The sequence below is a fragment of the Chanodichthys erythropterus genome, chromosome 20 (assembly GCF_024489055.1).
Source record: "Chanodichthys erythropterus isolate Z2021 chromosome 20, ASM2448905v1, whole genome shotgun sequence".
NCBI classification, from domain to species: Eukaryota; Metazoa; Chordata; class Actinopteri; order Cypriniformes; family Xenocyprididae; genus Chanodichthys; species Chanodichthys erythropterus.
In genome coordinates this window covers 23,043,175-23,069,921 of record NC_090240.1, presented here as the reverse complement: position 1 = coordinate 23,069,921, position 26,747 = coordinate 23,043,175, and the positions used below count along the sequence as shown (strand labels likewise).

Below are 26,747 nucleotides of genomic sequence, written 5' to 3'. Positions count from 1 at the left end.
ATACCATTAAAGTGTTATAACCATCAACGGCATTAAGCGAGAAGCATTACAGGACAACATGTTGGACAATGTTATTGACTCTGCGTTCCTAAGGTCTAAATCTTTCAACCAGACTAGGATATTCTCATCACTCAGGCCACCAACTGTACATAAAAAGCAACACTAAAAACATTCAGCATCTAAATTTAATGCACGATCACACGGAGGCAGGGAGCGACCGCGAGGAGGAGAGTCTGTGACTCTAATTGGAGGTTTTGGGGTCGTTGGGGGGAACCGAGTACACAGGCAACTTTTCCCACAGAGCTTGCCTTCATTCAAAGCGCACAAATATTTCAGACAGAGATGTGGATTGTTAATTCAGACCCCTGTTTTTTTCCAAACGCACAGCCAAACTACTGACAAGTTTTTGAAGGTGCAAATCAAGGGGGACTGTTAATCATTTCAGAGCATCTGAGTCTATGGTGGGGGAATGAAGAAGGCCTTTATTTGTTCCTCTGGGCCTGCACCCAACTGCAAACATCAGGAGCATCCCAAAAAGGTGCACCGGCCAGGACTCCTTGAGCTAAGCGACCCAACGTCACACTGCAGTCATTTGAAATACCACAGTACCGTTATAACAAATGCCGTTTCCACACAAGGGCTGGGAGCCGGCCAGAAGACCAGCCAACGTGGAAGAAACTTCCGTCTCATTCATTTGCTCTTTGTCTTGGGCATTTAAAAACGACAGGAGTGTTTTATATCCAGGCACCATCACAGGTTAAAAACATTTATCTTTTCTCGAAATTCTGGCTGGGGCAGTTTAACCAATTTATAAGTTTGTCCTCTGATGTTAATTTTCTAGGACAACTCTTAGTTGAGTTGGGCACTGCAAAATGGGGCCAGTTTCTAATGAGATGAAATTCCAAAGAAATGAGGCTAAAAACCAATCATTCATACATCACCGTCATTCAGCGTTCACCCGTACCCTCCAGGCTGACAGCGGAATGGAAGGCACACCGTCATTTTTTCACTTAAGGAAGCATCCACTTTACAGATAGTGGGAAAAACACTGGATGGAAGCAAAAAAGGAACCAGCATGCTTTAGCAAATAGCAACGTGCAGCAATGTGCACGTGTATTGCTGCTTTAGGAATGTAATCAAGATATCAAACTTAGATTGTGAACATGCTCTTAGTTCATTCCAAAACAATACTTACAAGACATTTCGGTACACTCTTACAAGGACTTTTGTTCATCTCTTGTTAGGTTTGCTTGGACATGCTCCTAGTTTAGTTGAGAGATAATATAAAAATAGACAAACATAAATGCTCCCTTGGTACATTTTGGTGCATTTACACTAATATTTCACCAGTGAATACCTTGAATGTGGGAACACCATCGCACGTCTGCAGTACAACATTATCAGATTGGAAAATATCTGTGGCCTACAACCTCAGGAGGACCATCAGGGCCTGCACTCAGGGAATGAAGAAAAAAAAAAAGGGACAGACTGACTAACCCTTCCACTTTATTTGCTCACTGTGGTTTGTTTTGAAACCTCAAAATGACTTAGATTTTTTTTGTTTTTTTTTGTGCCTTTGGACAACATCAGAGACAGTAAACTTTAGAAGAAATTGCAATGCATTTCGTCAATGAATGCAATCATTCAAAAGGGCAGTTTAATTTTAAAAAAATTATGTTAAATCGACTGAATGATAAAGAGCCTCAAATTTTACCCATTTTCCTTAACTAATTTCAGATAAAAAGTTATGAGTACAAATGGGTCAACAATCAACTAGTTGACAAATTTATCAAGATATATTTTTCTTATATTATTTATTTCTTTAAAATCACAAGAATTACATTGTTATGAAAAACATGTAGACAAAGCATTGCAATCAAGCAAAGATATGACCGTTCGTACTGAAGTCACAGTTCTGTACGGGTTCGAAACAGCAGGGGGGAGAAAACTAAACATTACTAACAGGTAAAGTAAATAACGAATATAAGCTAATATTGCACATATATTTAGTGAAATGCTCCTCTCTAGAGTTCATTTCTCTACTGAACTAACATGCTGTGGACACTAAATGATTTGCCTGAGGTAAATGTAATGCTACATGAGATATTATTCTCAAGCTGTTTTATTGATGTCTTTCCACAGTTGAAACACTGGTTAAGAGATTGATTACACGTAAACATATCTATGCATAGATCGTCTGTTCTTCTTCACTTTTTCCTGTTGTGGCGGTTAGCAAACAGCGTTGCATTACCGCACACCCCCTTCTGGATTGGAGTGTGGATCGCCTGTGACTGACTGTATTTGTTGTCTTATTATATGCACCGAATTACCGCTACACCCCTAATTAGGGTTGTTCAACGATAACCGTGGTTATTGTGTACTAAATAAGAGTCTGTGTTTACGTAATATATGTGTTCGTTTTGTGTATAATTATTATGTATATATAAATACACACACATACATGTATATATTTAAGAAAAATATCTTATTTCTATACAAATATTTACATTTATATATAATTTAAATATATAAAAATATAAATATATTAATATATTTATACATACATGCTTAAGAAATATGTATATACATATATACATATTTCTTAAATATATACACATGTATGTGTGTGTATAATATAATATAATATAATATAATATAATATAATATAATATAATATAATATAATATAATATAATATAATATAATATAATATAATATAATATAATATAATATAATATAATATAATATAATATAATATAATATAATATAATATAATATAATATAATATAATATATGGCGTGAACACATCCCAAAAGCTTAAAGATTGCTTCCAGATACCAGATGCAGGTGCAGTCAAGTCTAGACTGTGTGCGTGTGTATATGTGTATGCATGCATATATAGTGCTTTGTCTACATATTTTTGAAAGCAAAAATGTGTCTTGCTTAAATGCCACAATGAAATGCATCCATTTTGGGCACATAAACCCAAAACCAGCCTAAATGTTTTTCCTTGAAAAGGATAGTTCACCAAAACATGAAAATTTCAACTTACTTTTTTCTGTGGAGCCTGACTTCCACTATATGGACAAAAAAAAAATCCTAAAAAAATACCTTTTTATGTTTGGCAGAAAAAAAAATTGGAATAACATCAGGTTGTGTAAATGAGGACAGAATATTAATTTTTGGGAGAACAATCCCTTTTAGACAATTAATGAAAAAATCTTTCAGGAAACCAATCGACTAGTTGGTTATGAAACTTTTTGCACATTTCGAATCAGAAGTTGACCTCAAAGCTAATCGTATCTGAAATGAAAAAGAAAATATTGAGTTGTTGGTGACAAGTGATAAAAAGGGAGGGAAGCCACAGTGGACGTAGACAGGAAAAGGGAGAAAGACCTCCTGGGCTCGTCTCATCTGGGGTTCCCCAATTGCGCCAGCTGCTGTTACCTTCCTTGTAGTGGCAGCAGTGAGGCCAGCTGTGAGAAGCGTGACCCACTTTCAGCCCCTCAGTTTCAACCTCCCCCCACACAGCGCACCGCCCCTCAAAATCAGCTCCAGGCCTCGGCCACACATTCCAGCACCTTTTAATTGATTTCATCTGCAGACTCGTCCTCTGTGAGGATATGGGCTCGTAAAAGGCAAGTTCTTGGGTTTAACTTGGGTCTTTGGAGCCCACAATGGAATTTTGGAACAGAGACTCGAGATTTTTGCTCAAAATGACAAGTATATCAGGGTGGTTCTTATTACAGTGCAGAAAAGTTCTGGAAGTTTCACCAAATGCTGCTACATAATTCTCTGTTATGCATTCTCAGGGAAATTCCTAAAGATCATGTTTGTAATTAGAAGTTGTAGCCTAAAATACTGAGAAAACAAGCAATGAGAGAGAGAAAACAAATGACAAAGACAGAAAGAAAGTGAGAGATCTGTTGCAAGACTGGTTCTCATCAGCTCGCACTGCTCTCCTCCCTTTAGGAATATCCGTCTGCCTCGCAGACCTGCAGGTGACAGTGAAAGCTAAACGCAGTGTATAAATTACACTAAGTCCAATTTCTAAATAAAATCAAGTTCAGCAAATCTTCATTCAGCAAGGATGCATTGATTACATAAATCAAAAGTGGCAGTAAAGACATTTAATAATGATACAAGATTTCCATTTCAAATGAATGCTGTTCTTTTGAACTTTCTAGTCATTAAAAAAGCCTGACAAAAAGTATCACAGTGTCCACAAAAATATTAAGCAGCACACAGCGGGTTGAAGGTCTAAACTGCAGTTTCAGTGCAGCTTCAAAGTACTCTACATGATCCCAGCCGAAGAATAAGGGTGTTGTCAAGTGAAACTATCGGTCATTTTCTTAAAAAAAAAAATATATACTTTTTAACCACAAATGCCTGTCTTGCACTGCTCTGCGATGTGCCACGAATTGCATAATCACGTGGAAGTACCGCGGTAGGGCGAAAAAGTCTTTGCACGTTCACTTTGTAACACTTGCTCGGTACTTTCGCCTATGTCACACGTGACCTTTCCAACGTGATTACGTAATGCATGGCGGATCACAGAGCAGTGCAAGACGAGCATTTGTGGTTTAAATGTATATTATTTTCTTTAAAAAAAAAAAAAAAAAAGTGACAGATTGTTTAACTAGACAAGACCCTTATTCCTCATCTGGGATCGTGTAAAGCCCTTTGAAGCTGCACTGAAACTGCAATTTGGACCTTTAAAGGGTTAGCTTTCATTTAATCTTCGGAACACAAATTAAGATATTTTAGTTGAAATCCAATGGTTCCATGAGGCCTGCATAGGGAGCAATGACTTTTCCTCTCTCAAGATCCATAAAGGTACTAAAAACATATTTAAATCAGTTCATGTGAGTACAGTGGTTCAATATTAATATCATAAACCGACGAGAATATTTTTGGTGCACCAAAAAAACAAACAAACAAACAATGACTTATTTAGTGATGGCCGATTTCAAAACACTGCTTCATGAAGCTTCGGAGCACAAATGAATCAGCATATCGAATCATGACTCGGATCACGTATCAAACAGCCAAACTGCTGAAATCACGTGACTTTGGCACTACGAACAGCTGATTTAACACACTGATTCATAACGCCCCGAAGCTTCCTGAAGCAGTGTTTTGAAATCGGCCATCACTAAATAAGTCGTTATTTTGTTTCTTTTTGGGGCACCAACATATTCTCGCTTTATAGTATTAATATTGAACCACTGTACTCACATGAACTGCTTTAGATGTATTTTTAGTACCTTTATGGATCTTTAGAGAGGAAATGTCATTACTCCCTATGCGGATTTCAACAAAAATATCTTAATTTGTGTTCCGAAGATTCACAAAGGTCTTACGGGTGTGGAACGGCATGAGAGCAAGTAATAAATGACAGAATTTTCATTTTTGGGTGAACTAACCCTTTAACCTGTTGTACCCCAGTGAAGTCCATTATATGGAGAAAAAATCCTGGATCGTTTTCCTCAAAAACATTTCTTTTCGACTGAAGAAAGATAGACAAACATCTTGAATGACATGGGGGTGAGTAAATTATCAGGAAATCTTTAATTCTGAAGTGAACAAATCCTTTAAGACCACTGACTGCAACCCACAATACTTTAACTAAGCAACATCCACCAATTAAGTCACTTGCAATGGGAACGAAGCTTCATACAGAGAAAGTTCGAGAAATCTTCTAGGACAAAACAGTTCTTACCGCTGCATTTTGCCGTCTTTTCGGCACAACAGTGCGGTACCCCTATGGGATGTGGGTTAACGTGAGGGTAAAGGGAAGACCAATTAGGCAACATTCTCTGTTCATAGAGCTCTATTTCTATACTGAGACACTGTCAAACACAGTCCAGTGACCCATTTGAAGAACACCACACTGAGCAGGTTGGGGGCCCACCTCATTTGAAATGTAGAAAACGGCCTCAAAAACACAGAGCGTCCTTACACACTGAAGCGTGCAGACACACACAACAGAACAATATGGTTGAATAGGAGAGCTCTGCGAATGACAGGACTCCAATGTACTGGCCTGCTGCTCACGCATGATGTGGTCAGGCCCTCTGTACAGTCATTCTGACTGTTTAATGACCAGACGTGCACATGAACACATTTCTGCTAATTTTCTGCCTGGTTTTCATAAAGATCTTGCTTTGGTATGTTTTATGATGATACCTTGAAAAAGTGGATTCATTACCCCCTGATATAAACAAACACACAAAGCAAACTTTATAACAATGTTTGCGAAGGTAAGGTCCATTCCAGTCACTTAAAGAGGATGTATATATACATGGGTAAACTGCTATATTACCTAGGCTGCCATAACCAGCCCGAATGAGTTATATTCTGTAATGAAGGAATAAAAATGAACTGCCATTTAGACCGTTTAAGTTTTTTTATATTATATTATATTATATTATATTATATATTATATTATATTATATTATATTATATTATATTATATTATATTATATTATATTTATTATATTATATGGCGTGAACACATCCCAAAAGCTTAAAGATTGCTTCCAGATACCAGATGCAGGTGCAGTCAAGTCTAGACTAACCAAACATTTAACAGTTATATCAGTGATCTGAAACTACAAGTATAAGCTTTGTCAACCCTGTAACCGCTTGGCAGTTGGTGCTCGGCTTGGGAGATCAGATCATGTTTTGATGTTGCCTCATTATGATCTATGATGTCGGATATTATAGAAAATCTAGTTTCTTATGGCTAATGACAACTAATGAGTATTATACACTCATGGGCTACTGGCAGTATAAGTATTTTATTTATATTATATATATATTTATTTATTTTTTTATTTTTTTTTATTTTTTTTTTTTTCTTTGAGTATTTTTTTTATATATATATATATTCTCAGTTTTCATTTAAAGGTGCCCTAGAATTGAAAATTTAATTTACCTCAGCATAGTTAAATAATTAGAGTTCTGTACATGGAAATGACATACAGTGAAACACCATGGTTTCCTCCTTCTTCTGTAAATATGATTTTTGCAAAAGACCTCTGAAGAACAGGCGAATCTAAATATAACACCGACTGTGATGCAACATTCGGGATCATTAATATGTACGCCCCCAACTTTTGCATATGCCAGCCCATGTTCAAGGCATTAGACAAGGCAGTATTAACGTCTGGACAAGCACAGCCGAATCAACACTTTATGCAGGTAAGCAGGCAAGAACAACAGCGAAAATGGCAGATGGAGCAATAATAACTGACATGATTCATGATATCATGATATTTTTAGTGATATTTGTAAATTGTCTTTCTAAATGTTTCGTTAGCATGTTGCTAATGTACTGTTAAATGTGTTTAAAGTTACCATCGTTTCTTACTGTATTCACGGAGACCAGAGACGTCATTATATTTTCATTTTTAAACACTTGCAGTCTATATAATTCATAAATGCATCTTCATTCTTTATAAATCTCTCCAACAGTGTGAACCATTAGCTTTAGCCCCGTTAGCCGCAATCAAACTCATACTATCAAACTCATTCAGAAGCAAATGTAAACATCCAAATAAATACCATACTTTCATGATCTGATATGCTGCATGACAAACACTTTGTAAAGATCCATTTTGAGGGTTATATTAGCTGTGTGAACTTTGTTTATGCAATGTATTATAGAGCTGCGAGCTCGGGGGCAGGGAGCACGAGCATTTAAAGGGGACACGCACAGAAACGGCGCATTTCTAATTATGCCCCAAAATAGGCATTTAAAAAAATTGAATAATAAAAAAATCTATGTGGTATTTTGAGCTGAAACTTCACACACATTCAGGGGACACCTTAGTCTTATATTACATCTTGTGAAAAAGGGTTCTAGGGCACCTTTAATTGTAATTTTTTTTTTTGTAATTACGTGTTTGTTAGCTTTTGGGTACATTTATTATTTATTACTAGCTTTCATTTATTTTTATTTTAGTTTTGGTACGTTTAGCACTTCAACTTAAACTTATTTAAGTTTAAGTGTTAATGAGCTAATATTTATTATTTTATTTCAGCTTTATTTCAATAAAGAAAAGCACTTTTAGTTAACACTTGCTACAGGATAATCATATTAGGAGAAAAAACATGACAGCAAAAATAAAAGATAATTAAATAAAAACAGATAAATGTGTGTCACTGATAAAGGTGTACTGTAATAAATTAAAGTGTCCACTTATTATTGTAACAATTATTAAATCACAGATTAATGGTTTATATTTTCCTTTACTCCCATTTTACTGTAAGATTTGTTTTGGATTTATTTTACCTGCAATTTGAAATGAAAAATTACAATAAATATAATTGGAAAACAAAACCTTTTCACCAAAATAAAAATTAAAATGCTAGTATCTCATGGCCGCCCTTCTCTGCACTCATAAATAATCTATTCATGAAAGGTCTCACCATGCTCCTCATTGTATATTGTTCAACTGATTCTCTTTCAACATAACGTGAAGCTATTTGTTTAGTCTTCCCGTCAGTTAAACCTTTATGCCCAGTGTATTCACTAAGCTATCACAAAGGATTTCTAGCCTTAATACAACATTTTATATCTGACACATGAATTAACGAACAGGATTTATAGAGATTGTGGGAGTTGCCCAGGCAAGTTCCCAGGTGTAAACCCATTAAACTATTAAAGGGCAGGTTTGATGTCCACAGAACACCTGTTTCTTTCCTAATACCGGTCATTTCATGTAAACAACATGATGACTGATTACAAGTCAGCCCTGAGCACAGTGAAGGCCCCAGGTCATTTTCATGACAAACAATTGTACATTTCCAGTAACTGCTTTCCACCTCCAGGATGAGTAACTTGAAATATTCTGCACAGATTTCCTTACAGCTCAAGGTGTGATGCAGACGGTCTTTAGTCACAGCACCAAAGATGATTTGGATTTTAATTGCCTTCACACATGAGCAGTTCTCTGACGGCCAGATGAGAACGACGGTGAGGAGCGTTAAAACACAAGACAAAAGCTTCAATGAGTTGAGGTCATCTGGAATATGACTGAACAATAAGAGGAGAATGGCTTCTTAAAGGGACAGGTCACCCAAAAACAAAAGTTGTGTCATGATTTATTATACCCCTACAATTTCCATGCGTGTGTTTGATTGGCTTCAAAAGCCTTGGAATATTATATATTTATATATATTATATATATAGCATCCCTAGTCATATGTAATATGTACGAATCCTGACTAAATATATCACGGTTTCCACAAAAATATTAAGCAGCACAGCTGTTTTCAACATTGTTAATAATAAGAAATGTCACTTGAGGACTAAATCAGCATATTAGAATGTTTTCTGAAAGATCATGTGACACTGAAGACTGGAGTAATGTAAATTACATATACTAAAATAGAAAATGCTTTGAAATTGTAGTAATATGCTCACCAAGATTTATTTGATCAACAATACAGTAAAAGCAGTAATGGTGTGAAATAAGAGACTTCTTAAAAAAAAATCTTACAGATCTCAAACTTTCGAACGGTATATAAACGAGTGAATAAGAGAAGGAAAAGGTAAAGAAAGGAGAAAGAAATAAAAGAGTTCTAGCACGTGAGTGTGGGATGTTTAGAAAACATGACAACTGGCCTCAACATCTGAGCAGCCATGTTTGCGTCTCATGTGAGGAAGGAAGAAGGCAATTCATTAGAACCTTAAAAAAAATCATCAGATCTTCACACTCAGACTCTAAAGAAACAGCCAAACATTACACACAATTTCCCATGTCAGTAATAATCATCACATCACACCAAAAAAGGCCTAGTAGTTGACAGAAGTACTTGCTAACCACTTGCTCATGTTTCCTGTCACTGGCACATCAACAGCACCAGCACCCACCTACTTCTATTTTGCTACACGCAGCCATGTCCTCCTGGGTGTAGCAGTTAAATAGGGTAAACACTAATACCGCAAGCCGAAAACACCAATTACAGCACACTTAACTCAATACCATCAACAATATCCTTTCATCCACAGCTCCAAACCTCTCACACAAGGAGGAACCGTGCACTATCTAGTCGGTTATGTAAATCCAGGTTTAGCCCTAAGTCGCAGAGGATTCTACAGTGTTTCCCAGGAAGAGGGGAGGTTAAAAGAGGGAGATTAGAGCCTCCTCAGGCCCTGGGTGGTAAGACTCCAGCTGAGCAATCTAATGCTATTACACTGTGCTTTTCTTATTTCAAAAGACAATTCCTACACGGCGACAAAAATAAACCGTTGAAAATCTGATTTTCGGTCAAAGCCGTGAATAATCTAAAAGGGAAGGGTCCGTGTTCGTTGCAAGTTAAGCTATACGGACAACATTTGAGGCAAACAAATTACGTTAGCACTTGTTATGCTTTGAAGGGTCTAAAAGAAGAAATATGTACATATTTCCCTTATATTAATTTTTCCTTACAACAAATTGTGGGTAGGGCTGCATGATAATGGTTAAACTGATACTCATATATTTCAATTTATTTTGCTCAAAAATTATAATCACGATTAGGATGTTTTGTTTTATACACTTTTGCAATATTACTTGAAACTGTCTTTACTAACGGATAAAAGACTATTTATTAGGTGCACTGAATGTAATAATATTAATATACATCATCTGTGCACGAGGTGGGGCCTTAAAAACATCAGCCAATCGTTTACGCGATCATCGCGTAAACGATTGGCACTCTGGCTTGTCAATCACTGCCGTGACGTTCCTTGTGAGAGACGAGCGCGGCTGCGCGCTCCAGTAACTTTCCACACTCCACTGGCGCTGCATGCAGTGTTTTTGTCAGGAGACAGGAGTAACAACTGCAGATTATGAGTTACCTGCGGTGAGTCCGACATAATGAATCCAAAAAACACGACACAGCGAATGCCGGTGGTAAACACTCGTGTTCCAACACTCGTGCACGAGTTTTGGGAGGCGTTCCTTTGACATGAGCTGTGAAGGAGGGGGGTTGTTCTTACGCATGCGCTCATTTAAAAAACTCACTAACAGTTTTTGGATTCTCAGTCGACGAAAAAATCCTCTCTATCACCTTTAAAGGGATAGTTCACACAAAAATGAAAATTTTGTCATCACTTAGAATGTTGGTAACCAGACAGCTGACGGTAGCCATTGACTTCCATACTATGTCCGTCAACTGTCTGGCTAACAAAATTTTTTTAAATATCTTCTTTTGTGTTCGACAGAAGAAATAAACTCGTACAGGTTTGGAAGTTGGAACAACATGAGGGTGAGTAAATGATGTCAATTTTCATTTTTGTGTGAACTATCCCTTTAAGCATGATTAATCTTATTTGAAAAAAATAAATAAATATATGATTATATATAATTTTATATATTCATTTAATCATGCATGCGCATAGTTGCCAAATTTAGCGGATTAAAACCATGCCTACACCGGACGCGACCATTGTCGCTCATGTCGCAACAGCTAAAAGCTGTCATTGCAAAGCATTTGTCGTTCATGTCAGTACGTCAAAAGAGAAAGAGGCATCAGTTTACTGTCAGAGATTTGTGGCTCGCGTCACGTCACTGATTATAATGTGTTCTATTGTCTTTTGTCACGTCGCATTGCGCCCAGTGTAGACACGGTGTAAGTAAAACACTGGGCAGAAAATGTATCCTTTAAAGAGAAAAGTCTCATTTGGGGGATTTTTTTCTTGACATCTGGCAATCCCAAGCAGGAAAGATAGAGACTTGTGTCCAATGAAAAATAACGGAAATGTCTGATAAAAAAAATGTAAAAAAATAAAAACTTTTTCAGGACACATAATCAGCAGGGCAATTATGTGTCCGATTGTGCCCTAGATTGTCATTATAGGAGTATACTGAATACAACTTGATACAGACTTGAGTAATTCAGTCACATTTGTCTTGACTAAGCTTTCAAAATCTTCTATTTAAGTACACGCATCTCTCAGACAAATGCTCCAAACTGGCTTTTCCTTAATTCTCTTCTCTATACAAATGAGATAACTGGCACTGGTGGGATGTGTGAAGGATACCCAATCACTGGACAGTTATTTTAACTTTGTTAATGTTTTCACAACCTGGACATTGAGTCCATGCTTACATTTAATATGGTTTCCTGGTTTAATTTTCTTTCTGTTAAATGTATGAACAAACTTTTTAGGATTATAAACATGGCTGGTAAAATTATTGGAGGGAAACAAGCATTTCTGTCTGATCTTTATACTGTTGCAGTAAAAAGAAAGACTTCCGCTATTTTGGCAGTTACCTCTCATCCTCTTTATAGTTCATTTCCAGTACTTCCATCAGGTAGACGGTACAAAGTACCCTTGATTAAAAAGGTTAAGTATAGGAAGTCCTTTGTTTCCGACAGCCATTGATATTTTAAATAGGATTGTAAGATGAGTTGTTGTTGTTGTGAAGTTTTTAATTAATGTTTTCTGTGTTCTGTCCTTGTTGAGCCTTGTCATAAGACAATTTTCTACCCCTGTGGGGCTAGACAATAAAGCTTTTGAATTGAATTGACAATCCGTTCCAGTGAAATTACAAACAAAATGCAAATAAATGTGCACACCTGACTGATGGACACTGTTTCTTTAAACAAAAAGATACATTCCTAATCATAAAGGCTGACGTTTAACATATCAGTTTTGAAATGAGCAAATACTCTACTACAAACCTGAACTCAGGAACTATACCTAACATACACCATTTATAGAAACATTTTTAAAAAAATAACGTTAAAGGTGCCATCGAACATTTTTTTACAAAGATGTAATATAAGTCTAAGGTGTCCCCTGAATGTGTCTGTGAAGTTTCAGCTCAAAATACCCCATAGATCTTTTTTTTATTCATTTTTTTAACTGCCTATTTTGGGGCATCATTAACTATGCACTGATATATAGGTTGCTGCCACTTTAATTCTCGTGCTCCCCCGCCCACGGAGCTCGCGCTTGCTTTAACCAGCATAAACACAGTTTACACAGCTAATATAACCCTCAAAATGGATCTTTACAAAGTGTTCGTCATGCAACTGCATGCATGCGTCGGATTATGTGAGTATTGTATTTATTTGGATGTGTACATTTGATTCTGAATGAGTTTGAGGTTTTGCTCCGTGGCTAAAGCTAACATTACACACAGTTGGAGAGATTTTTTTTGTCAGTTATTATTGCTCCATCGGCCATTTTTCACTGTTGTCCTTTCTTGCGTACCTAGTCTGATGATTCAGCTGTGCACATCCAGACGTTACTGGCTTCCCTTGTGTAATGCCTCGATCATGGGCAAATATTGGGGGCGTACACCCCGACTGTTACGTAACAGTCGGTGTTATGTTGAGATTCGCCTGTTCTTCTGAGGTCTTTTAAACAAATTAGATTTATATAAGAACGAGGAAACAATGGAGTTTGAGACTCACTGTCACTTCCATGTACTGAACTCTATGCCAATATAAATTCAATTTTTAATTCTAGGGCACCTTTAAAATATTTGTGCATAACCTAAATAATATTCACAAGCTAAGCATTTGCCATTTCGCAACCTCAAAACCAGCACACTGAACAGCACTGACAGTGTGTCACAGATGCACTGAACCTGGAATATTCCTTAAGTGAGTAAGTAGTCACATTTGAATATCTGCTGTGCAGTGTTTACATCAAATAACGGTTGCGTAACAGACTTTGCTGTTGCCGTGCTCTTTAACTAAAAACAACAAAAGACATCCCAGCCTGAATGAGAATGTTACCAAGAGGTTTATAATGTAGCTCTATTCATTCATCAAATGGGGCAGAGATGGTGTGGGAGAAACGAATGGTTGAATGAACACTGAATGTATGAGTAGATGTATTAATGTATGAGTGTGGGAGGATTCATGGATTTATTTCAGACTATAAGAGGATTGTAGAAACCTCCGGAGTATCCGAGCCACAAAGACAGGTGTGTACATATGATAATGCACTGAACAAAAAGATTGGCTGGTTACGATCAGTGTTAATTTTGATAGAGAAAATTAAATGAAAACATAAAAAAATAAAAAATAACAACCAGGAAACACTAAATTAACATATATTATAAAAACCCTAAAGCTAACTAGACTGTGCTGGGAAATTTAACAGCTTTAAAAGGTATACCGATACCAGTTTGCTCATTAACTTTGGCATCCCTAAAATAAAGTTGTTATTCTTTACTAAAAAACATTACAAATTGTTTTTTTGCAGTCTGTAAGTTTTGCCTCTTTGTCGCCATCTCTGTTCGAAACCTGCAATTGCAGTTATTTGCAGAATTATCATCTTTACGTGGGTTCAGGTTGTGCAACGGCACGGCTTCTCAGCGCGGATTAATCTAATGCTTTGAGGAGAATGTGTGGCTGTCAGTCACCGCACTGGTGGATACTGTACTTCAGAATCACAGATTGTAGTCTTGGAAGTATGACCAAAATAAGAATTTTCACCGGAAAATATCATCTGAACAAATAAGTAACAAATTTGCCACTTTTGTTCTGACCAACTGAGAAAAAAAAAAGTATTACAATAAATCGCATTAAATCTAACAATCACTTAGCTCATATCACATCAAACCATGCAAATTATTATTATTGCTATACTTTGTTCTCAAATTGTTAATGTTAACATCAGCATTGCATGACTACATGTATTTAGTGTGTATTAGTGTTGCCAGTAGATTTCAATTTCTGTTTAGTCTAATCTCTATTTGTCTATTTGTCATAAAAGGATTGTAGAAACCACAAAGACAGGTGTGTACATAAGATAATGCACTAATCTCTAATTGTCTATTTGTCATACCATACAATCATCCATAAAAATGATAGGTTTAATTTAGGGCTGGGCGATATATCGAATGCTTTTGTCACGCGCATTTCGTCAGTAAAGCCGGTTCCCTGATTACCGCTAAATCGCCATCACCGTTCAATATCGACGGCGATTCATATCGACATTGAACGCGATATTGCGTGGCTTATCAGTGAACTACGGCTCTGTCTATTAAATGCCGCTTTATTTGAAAGCAGGTGATGGCGATTTAGCGGCAATCAGGGAACCGGCTTTACTGACGAAATGCGCGTGACAAAAGCATTCGATATATCGCCCAGCCCTAGTTTAATTATTCCAGCTGCTGTGTGAAAAGGCTATAAATGCCACCTGCAGCATTCTCACATACAATATAGCCTACTAGCTGGGACTCCTTTATGTAAACAGACTTGATGTAATGACGCGAAGATGAACGGCGGCATGCTCGAATTTCCTGTGGAAACCTACCAGTACCACTCGAATCATAAAACGTTATTACAAGCTTATTGTTGTGAATCAGGCTAAGGTAAGGAGATGGTTATGTACTTGTTCAAAAATTGATTTTGGATCATTTTTAACCAAAAAAAAAAGTTACGGACTGCATCTTTAAATAAAAATATTAGATGAACAACTTAAATGTAAAAAAAAAAAAAAGAATTGTCTTGGCAACTAACTGAAATAAAATAATTTAAAGTACTAAAATGACTAAATATGAAATAAAAACAAATGAAAGCTAAATAGAAATATATAAAAAAACACTAATAAAATCATAAACCCACAGACAATTACATACAATTAAAACTTCCACTAAAATTAAAATTAAAACATAAAAAAAGCTAATTCGAAATATCATAAATCCTACAAATGACTAAAAACTTTAAATTAAATTAAAAATTAAAATTAATAACTATGAATGGAAAATTTGTGAATACTAATAAAATTGAAAAGTTTAAAAAAACTAAATTAAAAAAAATCATATTTACATTCCTGTATTTACAGATATGTTCTAAAGCAGAAAAACTGGTCGACTCCGACACTGAAAAAGCATCAGTTCTCCTGTTCCCACAGTGATCCACGCAAAGCCATGAGTTTCTGCTGTAGTCATTGACAGTAGACTGATTCCAGCTCGGGCCCACTCACCACCTACGCCTGAACCACTGCAAGGGTCACTCTGCATTTCATGAAGCCAAATGCTAACATGTACATTAAATCAGTGCTTAGCATCACTTGCCAAAATGTGATCTAACAGTGAGGCAATGCTTCTGCAGATACATACTCCCAATCCTGCAAGCCAAGCCTGGTTACTAATGGTCTGCTTTCCTATTCCTCCCCTGAAGTTGCTTATGATGTCTAGAACAATGGCTCTCCTCTATCCAGATGTTCCAGAGAGGATGGAGGTGGAGCAAGATAATACAACACAAGAACCTCAACCCTGCCTCTATCCGCCAGACCATTTCCTTCTCGTTTTCCACAGAGCAGACAAACTCCAGGTCCTAAGTTACTCTCATTCCATGCCAAGACAATCTCATCTCATTCCTTTCAAAAGTGTGCTGGAATAAGGTGTGTTCAAATATGGAATATTTGTTTTGACAGTTATCTTTACGTTCCAGTATAATAAAAATACCCACATCCCTCAGGCACCAAATCCCGTCTAGACAAGATAAAGGTTCATCTGAGGTCTCCTGAGGTTCATTTGGTTCATTTTTTGTGGTCAGCTAAACCTATTATCAGAGCTCAGCAGAGGCGACTCATCTGCGACAAGTCAAAATCATCTGTCAGGCCGTCTGAGCCTGAGGTGGCTGCACGTGGGTACAAACTAGTTGAACGGCTAACATGACTTGCAATACAAATGTTAAGTAACTGAAGATAACAGATTAATGAAATGATTTAAAAGGAATGGTCAAAATATGTTCTTTTGTGTTCCAGACGGTTACATTTTATTTGTCCATGCAATGAAAATCAATGTAAAATCCAAATACAACACTGAACACCACTGACTTTCATTGTATGGATATTTAATGAGAATATTTCACAAAGGAAGTAAAGTCATACAGGCTTGGAATGACATGAGAGTAAATAAAAGATGACAGAATTATAATTTTTTGTGTGAACCATCCCTTTAAGACAAAAAAAAAATGATTTACAGTAAAGGTTCATTGCACTGCCTAGTGAATGACTAAAAGTTCAAAGTTTTTCACTTCTCTTGATCAGGCCTACATTATGCACTTATTTCTCTGGCATGAGCATTACATTTAGATCTACATAATTTAAAATGTGGGCCATTTGTAGGCCAGTTTTCCGAGCCCTACTAAAAAGCACTGTTGCATAATTTAAACAGATGTCACAGAAAACTATCTGGAGTATTTATTCAAAAGGCATCGGGTGCGCTTTGTAGGCACCATTTTCCTCGCATTTATGAAGATTGTTGTTGTTAAATACACAAACTATAAAACAAAAGCTATAAAAATGAATAACTAGGTCAAGGTCTTTGGTATTTTAAAATATTTAGCCAACTCAAATACCTCAAACTGCCTTGGAACAATCTGATGTGTCAGACAAAGACAACCATGCTATGATCTACTTTAGTGGTTCTCAATTGATGGGATGCAACCCAAAAATGGGTCACTGGTCTGTTCTGATCATGAACAGAAGGGAAAACAGAATGCTTAAGGCAAATATTAAAATGTAACTGACCAAATAAAATTGCACAATCACTCAGCTTGTCAACATTAAAAAGGGAGGGAAAATGCGACTCATATCTTTTTTAGTGTCCAATCAGGTTTTATGGTGCAAAACATTATAGATTTCCATAAACCAACACAGATTTGTTTTGTGACAGGCTCTAATCCCCCCAAAAAAAAAAAAAAAATCTGAAATATTATACTACTATTCAATGAAAAACAGGTTAATTTGCAGCATAAACATGGTTTACACCATGTATTCTTTAATTGTAACAAAAAATACATTTTAATTTATGACATTAAGAACATTTTTGTATCATTTTGTATAATAAACAAAAGTGCCACTTGGTTTTGTGGTATTGTGCAAACTTGGGCTAATTATTGAGTGCAAAGACATGAACTGATTGGTGAGCAGTTAACCCTGAATATCTGCCTTTTAGACAATGAGGTTTACGTTACGCAAAACAAACGCTAAAAAATCGACAAGACTCTTTTGTTGGCGATAACGAAGCACTAGCGGAGGATGTGCCTATCCGTGGACTTGAATAGAGCGCTAAGAATGCGGGAATATGAAGCATGTCCAGTGCATGCAAACAGACCTGTGGCGAGTTACGCTTTCACTCCTACTGTAACAATTCAAGCAAGCAAGAGAATAACATTTGACAGGCGTTTGAATTTATAAACGACTCCAGCGAATCCACAGGCCTATTGAAGCTATTTCGATATAACTCAACTCCCACATCTCCAGTCTGTCCCCACAAGGCACAAACGAGTTAAAACCGGGCGATTTGTAGCTTCTGTGCACAAATGCTGATAATGCGAATGTTTCATAATGAAATAGCGCGAGTCTGGATGAGGATAACAAGGACACATGTAGCAATCCCAGCACAGGTGATAACAAAACTGCGCAAATGCCCTACACAATCTATGTATTAATTCAAAAATCAACCTCGCAAACCTGAAATAATCATATATTTCTGCCCACATAGTGGGTGTCGAAAGCAGCAGCCAACACGTACTGTAGCTTGGTCTCTATCACCAGGCCATGTCTGAAAACTTTACAGACTGTCTCCCAAATGCATGCATGGACAAAATAACACGTTTAATCGTGGTTACTCACCTTCAATGGCTCTGGTGGGATCTACAACCTCTATTGCAAAAACTAATCCCAGGTAGAGCAATCCAACAGCCAGCATGTTTGCATTGCAAGATGGCATTGCCTATGAAAATATCACAATTGTTCACGTAAGGCTGGTTTCAAACACCTCATCCAAACCTCACAATTGTCCGCCGTGGTCTGTTGTTTCTTGCGCCCTCCGACACGCGAAAAAATGTAGCTGAGCAGACAATATACACAGTAGAGAATGTGTCATTAAAATCTATATATAAAAAGGCTTTTCCAGCCTAAAAAGGCGAGGTGTTGTACAATGGCACGGTCATGTATGTTGCTTACTGATGAACAGCATGCAAACAGAGGGTTTTTTTAAAAAAGAAAAGAAAAAAATGCCTTAAAATCAAAGCGGTCTTCTCTGTGATCAAATTATTCCTTTTGCAAAATAATACAAATAAAAGCTCGTCAGTTAGCGGTCCTCGCTGCAAAATAAAATAAAAAAGGCTCCTCTCTTCTGTGTCCCACCGCTTCTGATGCTGGTGGTTACAATTTAAGTGAGGGGGAGAATGTGGAGCCTCTACTGGACTGCTGCATGACGTCACCCACCTCGACTGGAGTCCAAAAAACTGAAAGCTCTACGCGGCACTGGGCTGCTGCGCATGCGCGGCTCAGCTTACGGCTGACCATTTGTTTTCCCCCTCATTGGGTGGAAACTGATGCCGCCACGCAGCCATCTTGGCTCTTTCCTTATGGCTCATAGTAATTAATTTGTATTAATTGACTAGCCTGTATGAAGAATTGTTTTTGGCTGGATATTGTTGCAATTAAATGATGAAGTTTTAAAATTCACACGTGTGTTACTTTAATTTGTATTGTATGTTTTTCTTCAGCATCAAACATTGATGGATGAAGAGTAAAACCTACTACTTATATAAATAGTAATAAAAATGATAATAAACAATAATAAAAATAAATTTATTATTATTATTACATTATTGTTGTTGTTGTTGTTGTTGTTGTTGTTGTTGTTGTTGTTGTTGTTGTTGTTGTTGTTGTTGTTAGTAGTAGTAGTAGTTATTGACACCTTTGAAGTGAGTTTAAATGGTTGGGATTGCCTTTTGTTATTTTGATTTATATACATGCACTGTTTTTTTAAGCGCTAATAATCTTCAAAAACTGTACAGTTATTGATCATGACAGAGAGAGTAGCTGTGTGATTAGGGTTCGCTATTTCATTTTCTCCATTTCTTTGTTCATCTTCAGGTTCTTTTGTCTCTTTTCTTACACAAATGGCATGGGTCCATCTAGTGGTCAATAAAAATTATTGCATGAGTGGAATTGTTAGTCGGCAAAGGTTCTTAATTCCCTGTTCATTAGTATGAACTAGTGAAGACTTAATGGGTGAAATAAAACCATTTTTCTAATTATATTTAAAAAAAAATACATTTTTAAAACATTTGTTCAAAAAACACTAATGATATTTGTAAGAAGGGAGTTTCCTTTTGTGGGTCTTTTTTTGCTTAAATTCACATCTTTTATCCAGGAGGAAGTTTATTGAATGTCACAGTCCAAGGAACAGATAAACACATCTCTGGAATTATCTGAAGCTTGGAAAATCCACCTCACTAACAGCAGGAAAATGAGTCATGAACCTTTGTTCCATACAGTCCGAACAGTTCAGATAATGTCTCTGAATGTGCCTTATATTGTGTATATCTGATACTCTTTTATGCATTTATACTTTGAGCACCAAAAAGAAACAGAGAGACCAACAGTTTCTAAACCGCAAGAATATGGATTAGTCCATTCAGTGTTTGATCCTACTGAGATATTTTACAATGCCACAACACCCCACATCACAGTCACATGTAGAATGCTATATTGTAAATGGGACTTAACTAAGCTTTTATTTATTTATTTATTTATTTATGCATGCATGTATGTGGTCAATGACGTGATAAGTTGTTTTTTTTTTTGTACAAAGGCCTTAATAATAATAATAATAAACAAAGATATGTCATCAAAAGTATGTACAATAATACAACTAGATCTCTTTTATTGAATCCAAAAGGCTTTTGAAGTGTCAAAAGGTCATTCGGTTTAACGATCCAAAGGCCAATACAGCCACTTCATTTGTGATTAAAATATCTTAAAATGTAATAAATGTATATATTTTTAATCTGGCATGATTTTATAACATCATATATCAACATAGTGCAAAATGGTATTAAAATTATATGTAAGTCATTGCTTTGTTGTGAGAAAGAATGTCCATAAAAATTAATTTCATTGATCTCATTCGGAGTAACCAATATAAAGGGACCATTTTGGATCAAGTCATGCGACCAGTATCCTGTGACAGGATGTGACATCATTCAGACACCTGCAAAGGACCACATGGTCATGAAGCAAAGTAACTCTTGTCCTCTTGGCTGCGATGCCAGATACAGATTCACTTTTGACATTGGAAAAGCAGACATACAACTACAGGCACTCCAGAGCCAGACGTGTGATCGAAAGCAGCTTTGGAATTTTGGTGGCAAGATGGAGAATTCTCAGACAAGCCCTGGAATTTCAGCCTGACAAATCTCAGCCTGTTGATGTTGTGAAGGCCTGTGTCATGCTTCACAACTTTCTCACCTACACAGATGAAGTAAACACACCTGCAAACAGATGCATCCCTGCTAATTTTGCCAACACAGATAAATCAGGTGTACCTCAGCCAGGGGAATGGCGAAGAGTTGTTTCAGAGAATGGTAATCTGTTGCATGCACTCGATCCATGCTACCTGTCAAGGTGCCATTCCAGCAGAGCTGGCGTCGGTGTGCGTAATGATATGACCTGATGGCATTCTTTCAATCTCCGCAAGGACTTGTACCATGGCAGAATGACATTGTTTGTTGTGGACAACTAAATGTATAATGCTGTGTTGTATAATAAATGATAAGACACACTCTTTGCTTTGAAATTGTTTTATTTAAATTATGAAGGTGTAACATTACAGAATTTTAAAGTGCAAAAGTAAAGGTGCCAAAAAAAAAACAACCTAAAACTGTTAATAAGAGCCCACACACAAAACAAACATAAGTGAATTATAAAATGAAAGCAACATATCAAAGTGGACAACATTTAAGCATTAAACAATATTTAAATGTCAAAAGTTAATATTTAAGCAGCATATTGAACAATTTAAGTAGCCTACTGAAAACATTAACAATATTTAAGTAGCATTATCAAAATGAATGTTTAAGTAGCTAGCATACTGAACAATATTTATATGTATCAAAGTAAACATTTAAGCAGCATATTGAACAGTGTTGAAGTATGAAAGTGAACACATTTAAGCAGCATATTGAACAATACTGAAGTATCAAAGTGAACACTAGCTGAGAATCAAAGTGAATGCAATAAACAGCACAAAATTATTTCCGATGTTCTTCTGGTAACCGACGCAGCATTATGGGATCAGATTCACGCCAATAGTATTGCGGTCAGGGAAAAAAAAATAATAAGCGTAAATCGAAAAATCAAAAACACATAACATAACAAGTATGAATCAAAACTTTAAACACATTAAAATGATATTGCATAAATCTTAAACTCTCGTTTATACGTTCTTAAAAGTTGTTTTCCTTGCTTTTATTACTCTTTTCTTTCTGCTCTCTTACATTTTCTGCTCATATTTTACTGTTTTGTGCGCTTGTGCTGTTTTTCTCTTTGCTCTTCTTTCTACATTCTGCTCTTGCGTTTCCTGGGCCAAATGTTGCAGTTCGAGTTTCATGTAAATTAGGCCGGGCTTAAGCGCCACCATTGGTCCACTAGTTCTAGATTGACAGCTCCTCCTCTAGCCAATCAATCAAAGAGAGGGAGATGACATCACTTCAATGCGACTCGTGGCTACTGATGCTCACACTCATACAGGAGAAGACAACAGTTTAATCTGAAACTTTACAAGGACTTTCAATCTGTAAAGTTATCTGAACTATGGACAAATAATTCCTCTTTTTGAGATACTCTTTTTACTGTGCAGTCTACTTATGATTGTTAATCTTTATGTTCATAATATGGTATTTAGTGTTAAAATATTACTTGGCTCATGGTGCTAATATGCTAAGGTTACTGTAGCTATACTTCTTAATTGTTGTTAAACGATCATAGGTAAATTAATTCTGAAACTGAATGTATCGTTTCTGCATTGACTATGATAGTGTTACAGAGAAGTTACAGAAAACAGGTGGATTTGATATGCAGTGATTTATTCACACATTGTGTTAATTTACATAACTACATAATTGCACAATAGTATAAGATTAGTGTTTTAAATAAAAATAAATAAAAACAAAATTAGGCAACATCAGTCGCGTCTTATTGCGTGAGTCATCGAGTCATTCATTCAAAAAAGCAAGTGGCTGTATTAATGAATGAATCATTGAATCATGACTTTCACTTTCAAAGTTGCAGATTCGTTCTTGAAACACCGCTGTGTTGTAATCCTGCTGTTGTTTTCGTTGCAAAATAGAGCAAATACTGACAATATTGTGAAGAATAACAATTAATATTACCCCTTTGTTTGTTGAACTGTTGAGTGGATATTTGGATTTGCATTCTTGTATAATGTTATCAATATTAAAAACAAGAACTCACAAAAGGTAGGCTGTTTTGTATCAAGAGTGAATCTTAAATGGAAGATTTGACCGCAAAATATGTGCTATTTTGATTGGATGTCATATGGCATATTGTGCCTGTTAGAAAATACATGATCGGTTTTAATGTGGAATTAAATGAATGGCAAAATTCTGCATTTTGTTCGTGTACCCCAGTTTGGGAACTACTGCTCTAAACAATTGCGATGGTATATTTTACTTTAAATGCAGGCCTTGAGACTCTCTTTCGGTCTGGTGGAAGGGTTTTTGTTATATAACAACCGATATGACAACTTTAGCACATTTATCAGCTATACATTCATTCAGTGTTTCCCATTAATGGCCACCACCGTTTCATAATGAACTGAAAATTTAAAACATACTACATTTGCCAACGAGCTAAAATCGAAACTGTGATATGGCTTTGTGCCTTTATAAAACAGCAAAAGACAGTGATTAAGTATATATACAGTCTGTCTGTGCTGCGTACGTGTTTTAAAGAGAAGTGCGCACATTTGCGCACGCGATCAGCTAGTGATCTGGTGATCAAAATAAAAGCTCAAGGATTTATCTTTTAAAAAGAAATGAGTACAAAAGTATTGTAAAAAAGATGTCTGAACCCTTTTTAATGTCCAGGTACAAGTCAATGCTGTTTCTTTGGTCAATTTGCACACTGTACATGGGTTGAAGCTCTTAATTTGGGGTTTCCAGAGTGCACCAGATTGATGCATTTAACCTTAAAATGTACAAAATTTTCTGAATGTACCCCTTTCAGCTGGTACATCCAACAAAGTTTTACAAATTACAGTGTCAAATAATGTACATTTTCTGAACAAGAATATGACAACAAAAGCTCCTTTAACGTCAGTAAAGCTGTTAATAGAAAATTAAAATGTCTTTGGACAAATATAGATTTGGGCAAAGCCCAGAATGTTTACAATGTCTGGCTCCGCCCCTGGTTCTCTCCTCCTGTATGAGTGTGAGCATCAGTAGCCATGAGTCGCATTGAAGTGATGTCATCTCCCTCAGATGTACAGATGTACATATTTTCGGACTTCCTCAGCCAGTCGCTCCTCAACTTGGTCCATATTTCTTCTTCTTCTTAGTTATATGGCAGATTGCAACCATGGCTTATCAGGTACATACCGCCACCTGTATCAGAGTATGTAGCATGGATATGAATCTACTTTACATTAAAAAAAAAAAAAAACTATCTAAATCCTATAAAACATCCCCGTATCCTTCAAATATTCCATGACAGCATCCTGCGGTTTTTTTTTTTGGTCCATCTTTGCTTTCAATGTTGTTCTGTCACAAATGCGTATGAGGAAATGCTGCGCTATCTCAATTTTTTTTTCCTGAAAGGGTGGGGTTGTAGCAGACCAATCACAGCGCTTGTGGTCCGAGTAGAATTGAAGCGTTGTAACATTTCTGGAGAGGTGCACGTCAGGCTGCGCCGTAGGCTACGCGTGCTACGCACAACCTACGACGTAGCTACAGCGTAGGTGTAACGAAGCGGGACTGAGGCAGAGATCCAAATGCAGCATTTTATTAACGTAGAGTGGTCGTACAGGCAGGGTCCAAACAGGAACAGTAAGGAACAGGCAGAATCGTAGTCAGGGTACAGGCAGTAGATCGAGGCAGGCGGATATCATACACAGAACGCTATACCAGGCAAGGGTCAGGACAGGCAGCAACGGGTCAAGAAACAGGAACAGGCAGCAACTGTAACAGACAGGCAGACAGGAATATGAACGCTCGGAGATGATACACTGGGTAATCAAGACTTCGAGGTGAGGTGGTGTGTGTGACAGACTTTTATAGTCCTGTAATGCGTATCAGCTGGGTGTGGTGATTAGTGTGGAGTGTGCATGACTATGTGGCAACAGGTGATTGGTGGAGTGAGTGCATGTGATTGACAGGGAGGATTATGGGAAATGGAGTCCGGAGTGAACAGGAACAGACTGTGATCATGACATAACGCCCCCATCCCGGAAGGCGCGTCCTCGCAACGTAAAGGAACAGCTAGGGAGGGGGGGTGGGTGCATTGGAGATCTAACAGCAGCTGGGAACGGGATCTCCAATGCAGCCCCAGGGACTCAGGCAGCCACGGCGGGTCAGGTGGCTCGGGCGGCCACGGCAGGTCAGGCGGCTCGGGCAGCCACGGCAGGTCAGGCGGCTTGGGCAGCCACGGCAGGTCAGAGTCCATGGGTGACCCCAGCGGGTCAGAGTCCATACATGGCCCTAGTGGCCTACAGTCCATGAATGGCCATGACAGCAGTGGCTGGGCAAGGTCCCCACCCCCCAGCTCCCCACCCCTAGGTATACTGCCCCCCCCCCCAAAAAGTTCTTGGGGAAATCAAGGGAGGCATTGGCGGGTTCATGGGCAAGGAGCTCGGGTGGCACCAGCAGGGCAGATGGCCTGAGCGGCAGCGGTAGAGCAAATGGTCCAGGCGGTGGTGGCAGGGCCGACCAAGGCTGCTCTGTGGCCGTATCAAGGAGAGCGGGCAGTTCGGTGACGGCCTCCATGGCCGTATCAGGGAGAGCAGACAGCTCCGGGACGGCAGCGGGCTCGGGCTGCTCCGGGACGGCAGCGGGCTCGGGTTGCTCCGGGTGCATCCTCCAGGCTCGCAAGAACGACAAAACATAAAACGTGAGTACAGCCCTCTTGGCCATCACCGGACTGATAGGGAGAACATGCAGAACTGGAGTGGACTCACTGGTTGGAGCGGGTTCTGGAGTGGACTCACTGGCTGGAGCGGGCTCTGGAGTGGACTCACTGGCTGGAGCGGGCTCTGGAGTGGACTCACTGGCTGGAGCGGGCTCTGGAGCAGACTCAACAGCTGGAACTACCCCTACGCCCACAGACACCGAAGGGGCGGCCATCTTGCCCATAGGCACTGGCAAAGCAGTCATCTTGTCCATCGCGTCCAGGGCACTTGAGTGCGTTGCAACCGGTGCATTTGAGTGCGTTGCCATCGGCGACTTTGAGTGCGTTGCAACCGAAGAATTTGAGAGCGTTGCAACCGGGGAATTAGAGTACGTGGCAATCAGTGAGCTCATGTGCGAAGCGTCCAGCTGGCTTGAGAGCGAAGCGGCCGGCTGGCTTGAGAGTGAGGCGGCCACCGGGCTTGAGAGCGAAGCGGCCGGCTGACTTGAGTGTGAAGCGGCCACCGGGCTTGAGCGAAGCGGCCGACTGATGCTTGGGAATTCCAGCCGCTCGCGCCGAAATCAGCGGTGGATCAACCATACTGGAACGCAACCCTCTCCGCTCCCAGACAGATCCAGAGATGTGACGTGATTCTGGGCGATCAGCGGCGACATGATGTTGCTCTGGGCGATCAGCGAAGGCGTGACGTTGCTCTGGGCGATCAGCGAAGGCGTGACTTGGCACTGGGTAATTAGTGCTGACTTGACGTGGTGTTGTTATTGTGGTGACCGCCATTTTGTGGGTGTCATCTGGCGAGGCGGCCATTACTTGATCTACCATGGTGTCGCATTCCTCCG

At 38.1% G+C, this 26,747-nt stretch overlaps 1 protein-coding gene across 2 annotated transcripts in view; it reads right to left on the bottom strand.

Moving 5' to 3' along the window:
* Positions 1 to 19,146, bottom strand: part of lrp1ab (low density lipoprotein receptor-related protein 1Ab) — a 141,928-nt gene extending 122,782 nt beyond the window's left edge. For both annotated transcript variants that reach the window (XM_067371536.1, XM_067371537.1), the window contains exon 1: positions 18,607 to 19,146. In XM_067371536.1, the coding sequence (XP_067227637.1) occupies positions 18,607 to 18,703 (97 nt within the window). In that variant the 5' untranslated portion in view covers positions 18,704 to 19,146. The remainder of the gene's footprint in view (positions 1 to 18,606) is intronic.
* Between the last annotated feature and the right edge of the window lie 7,601 nt (positions 19,147 to 26,747).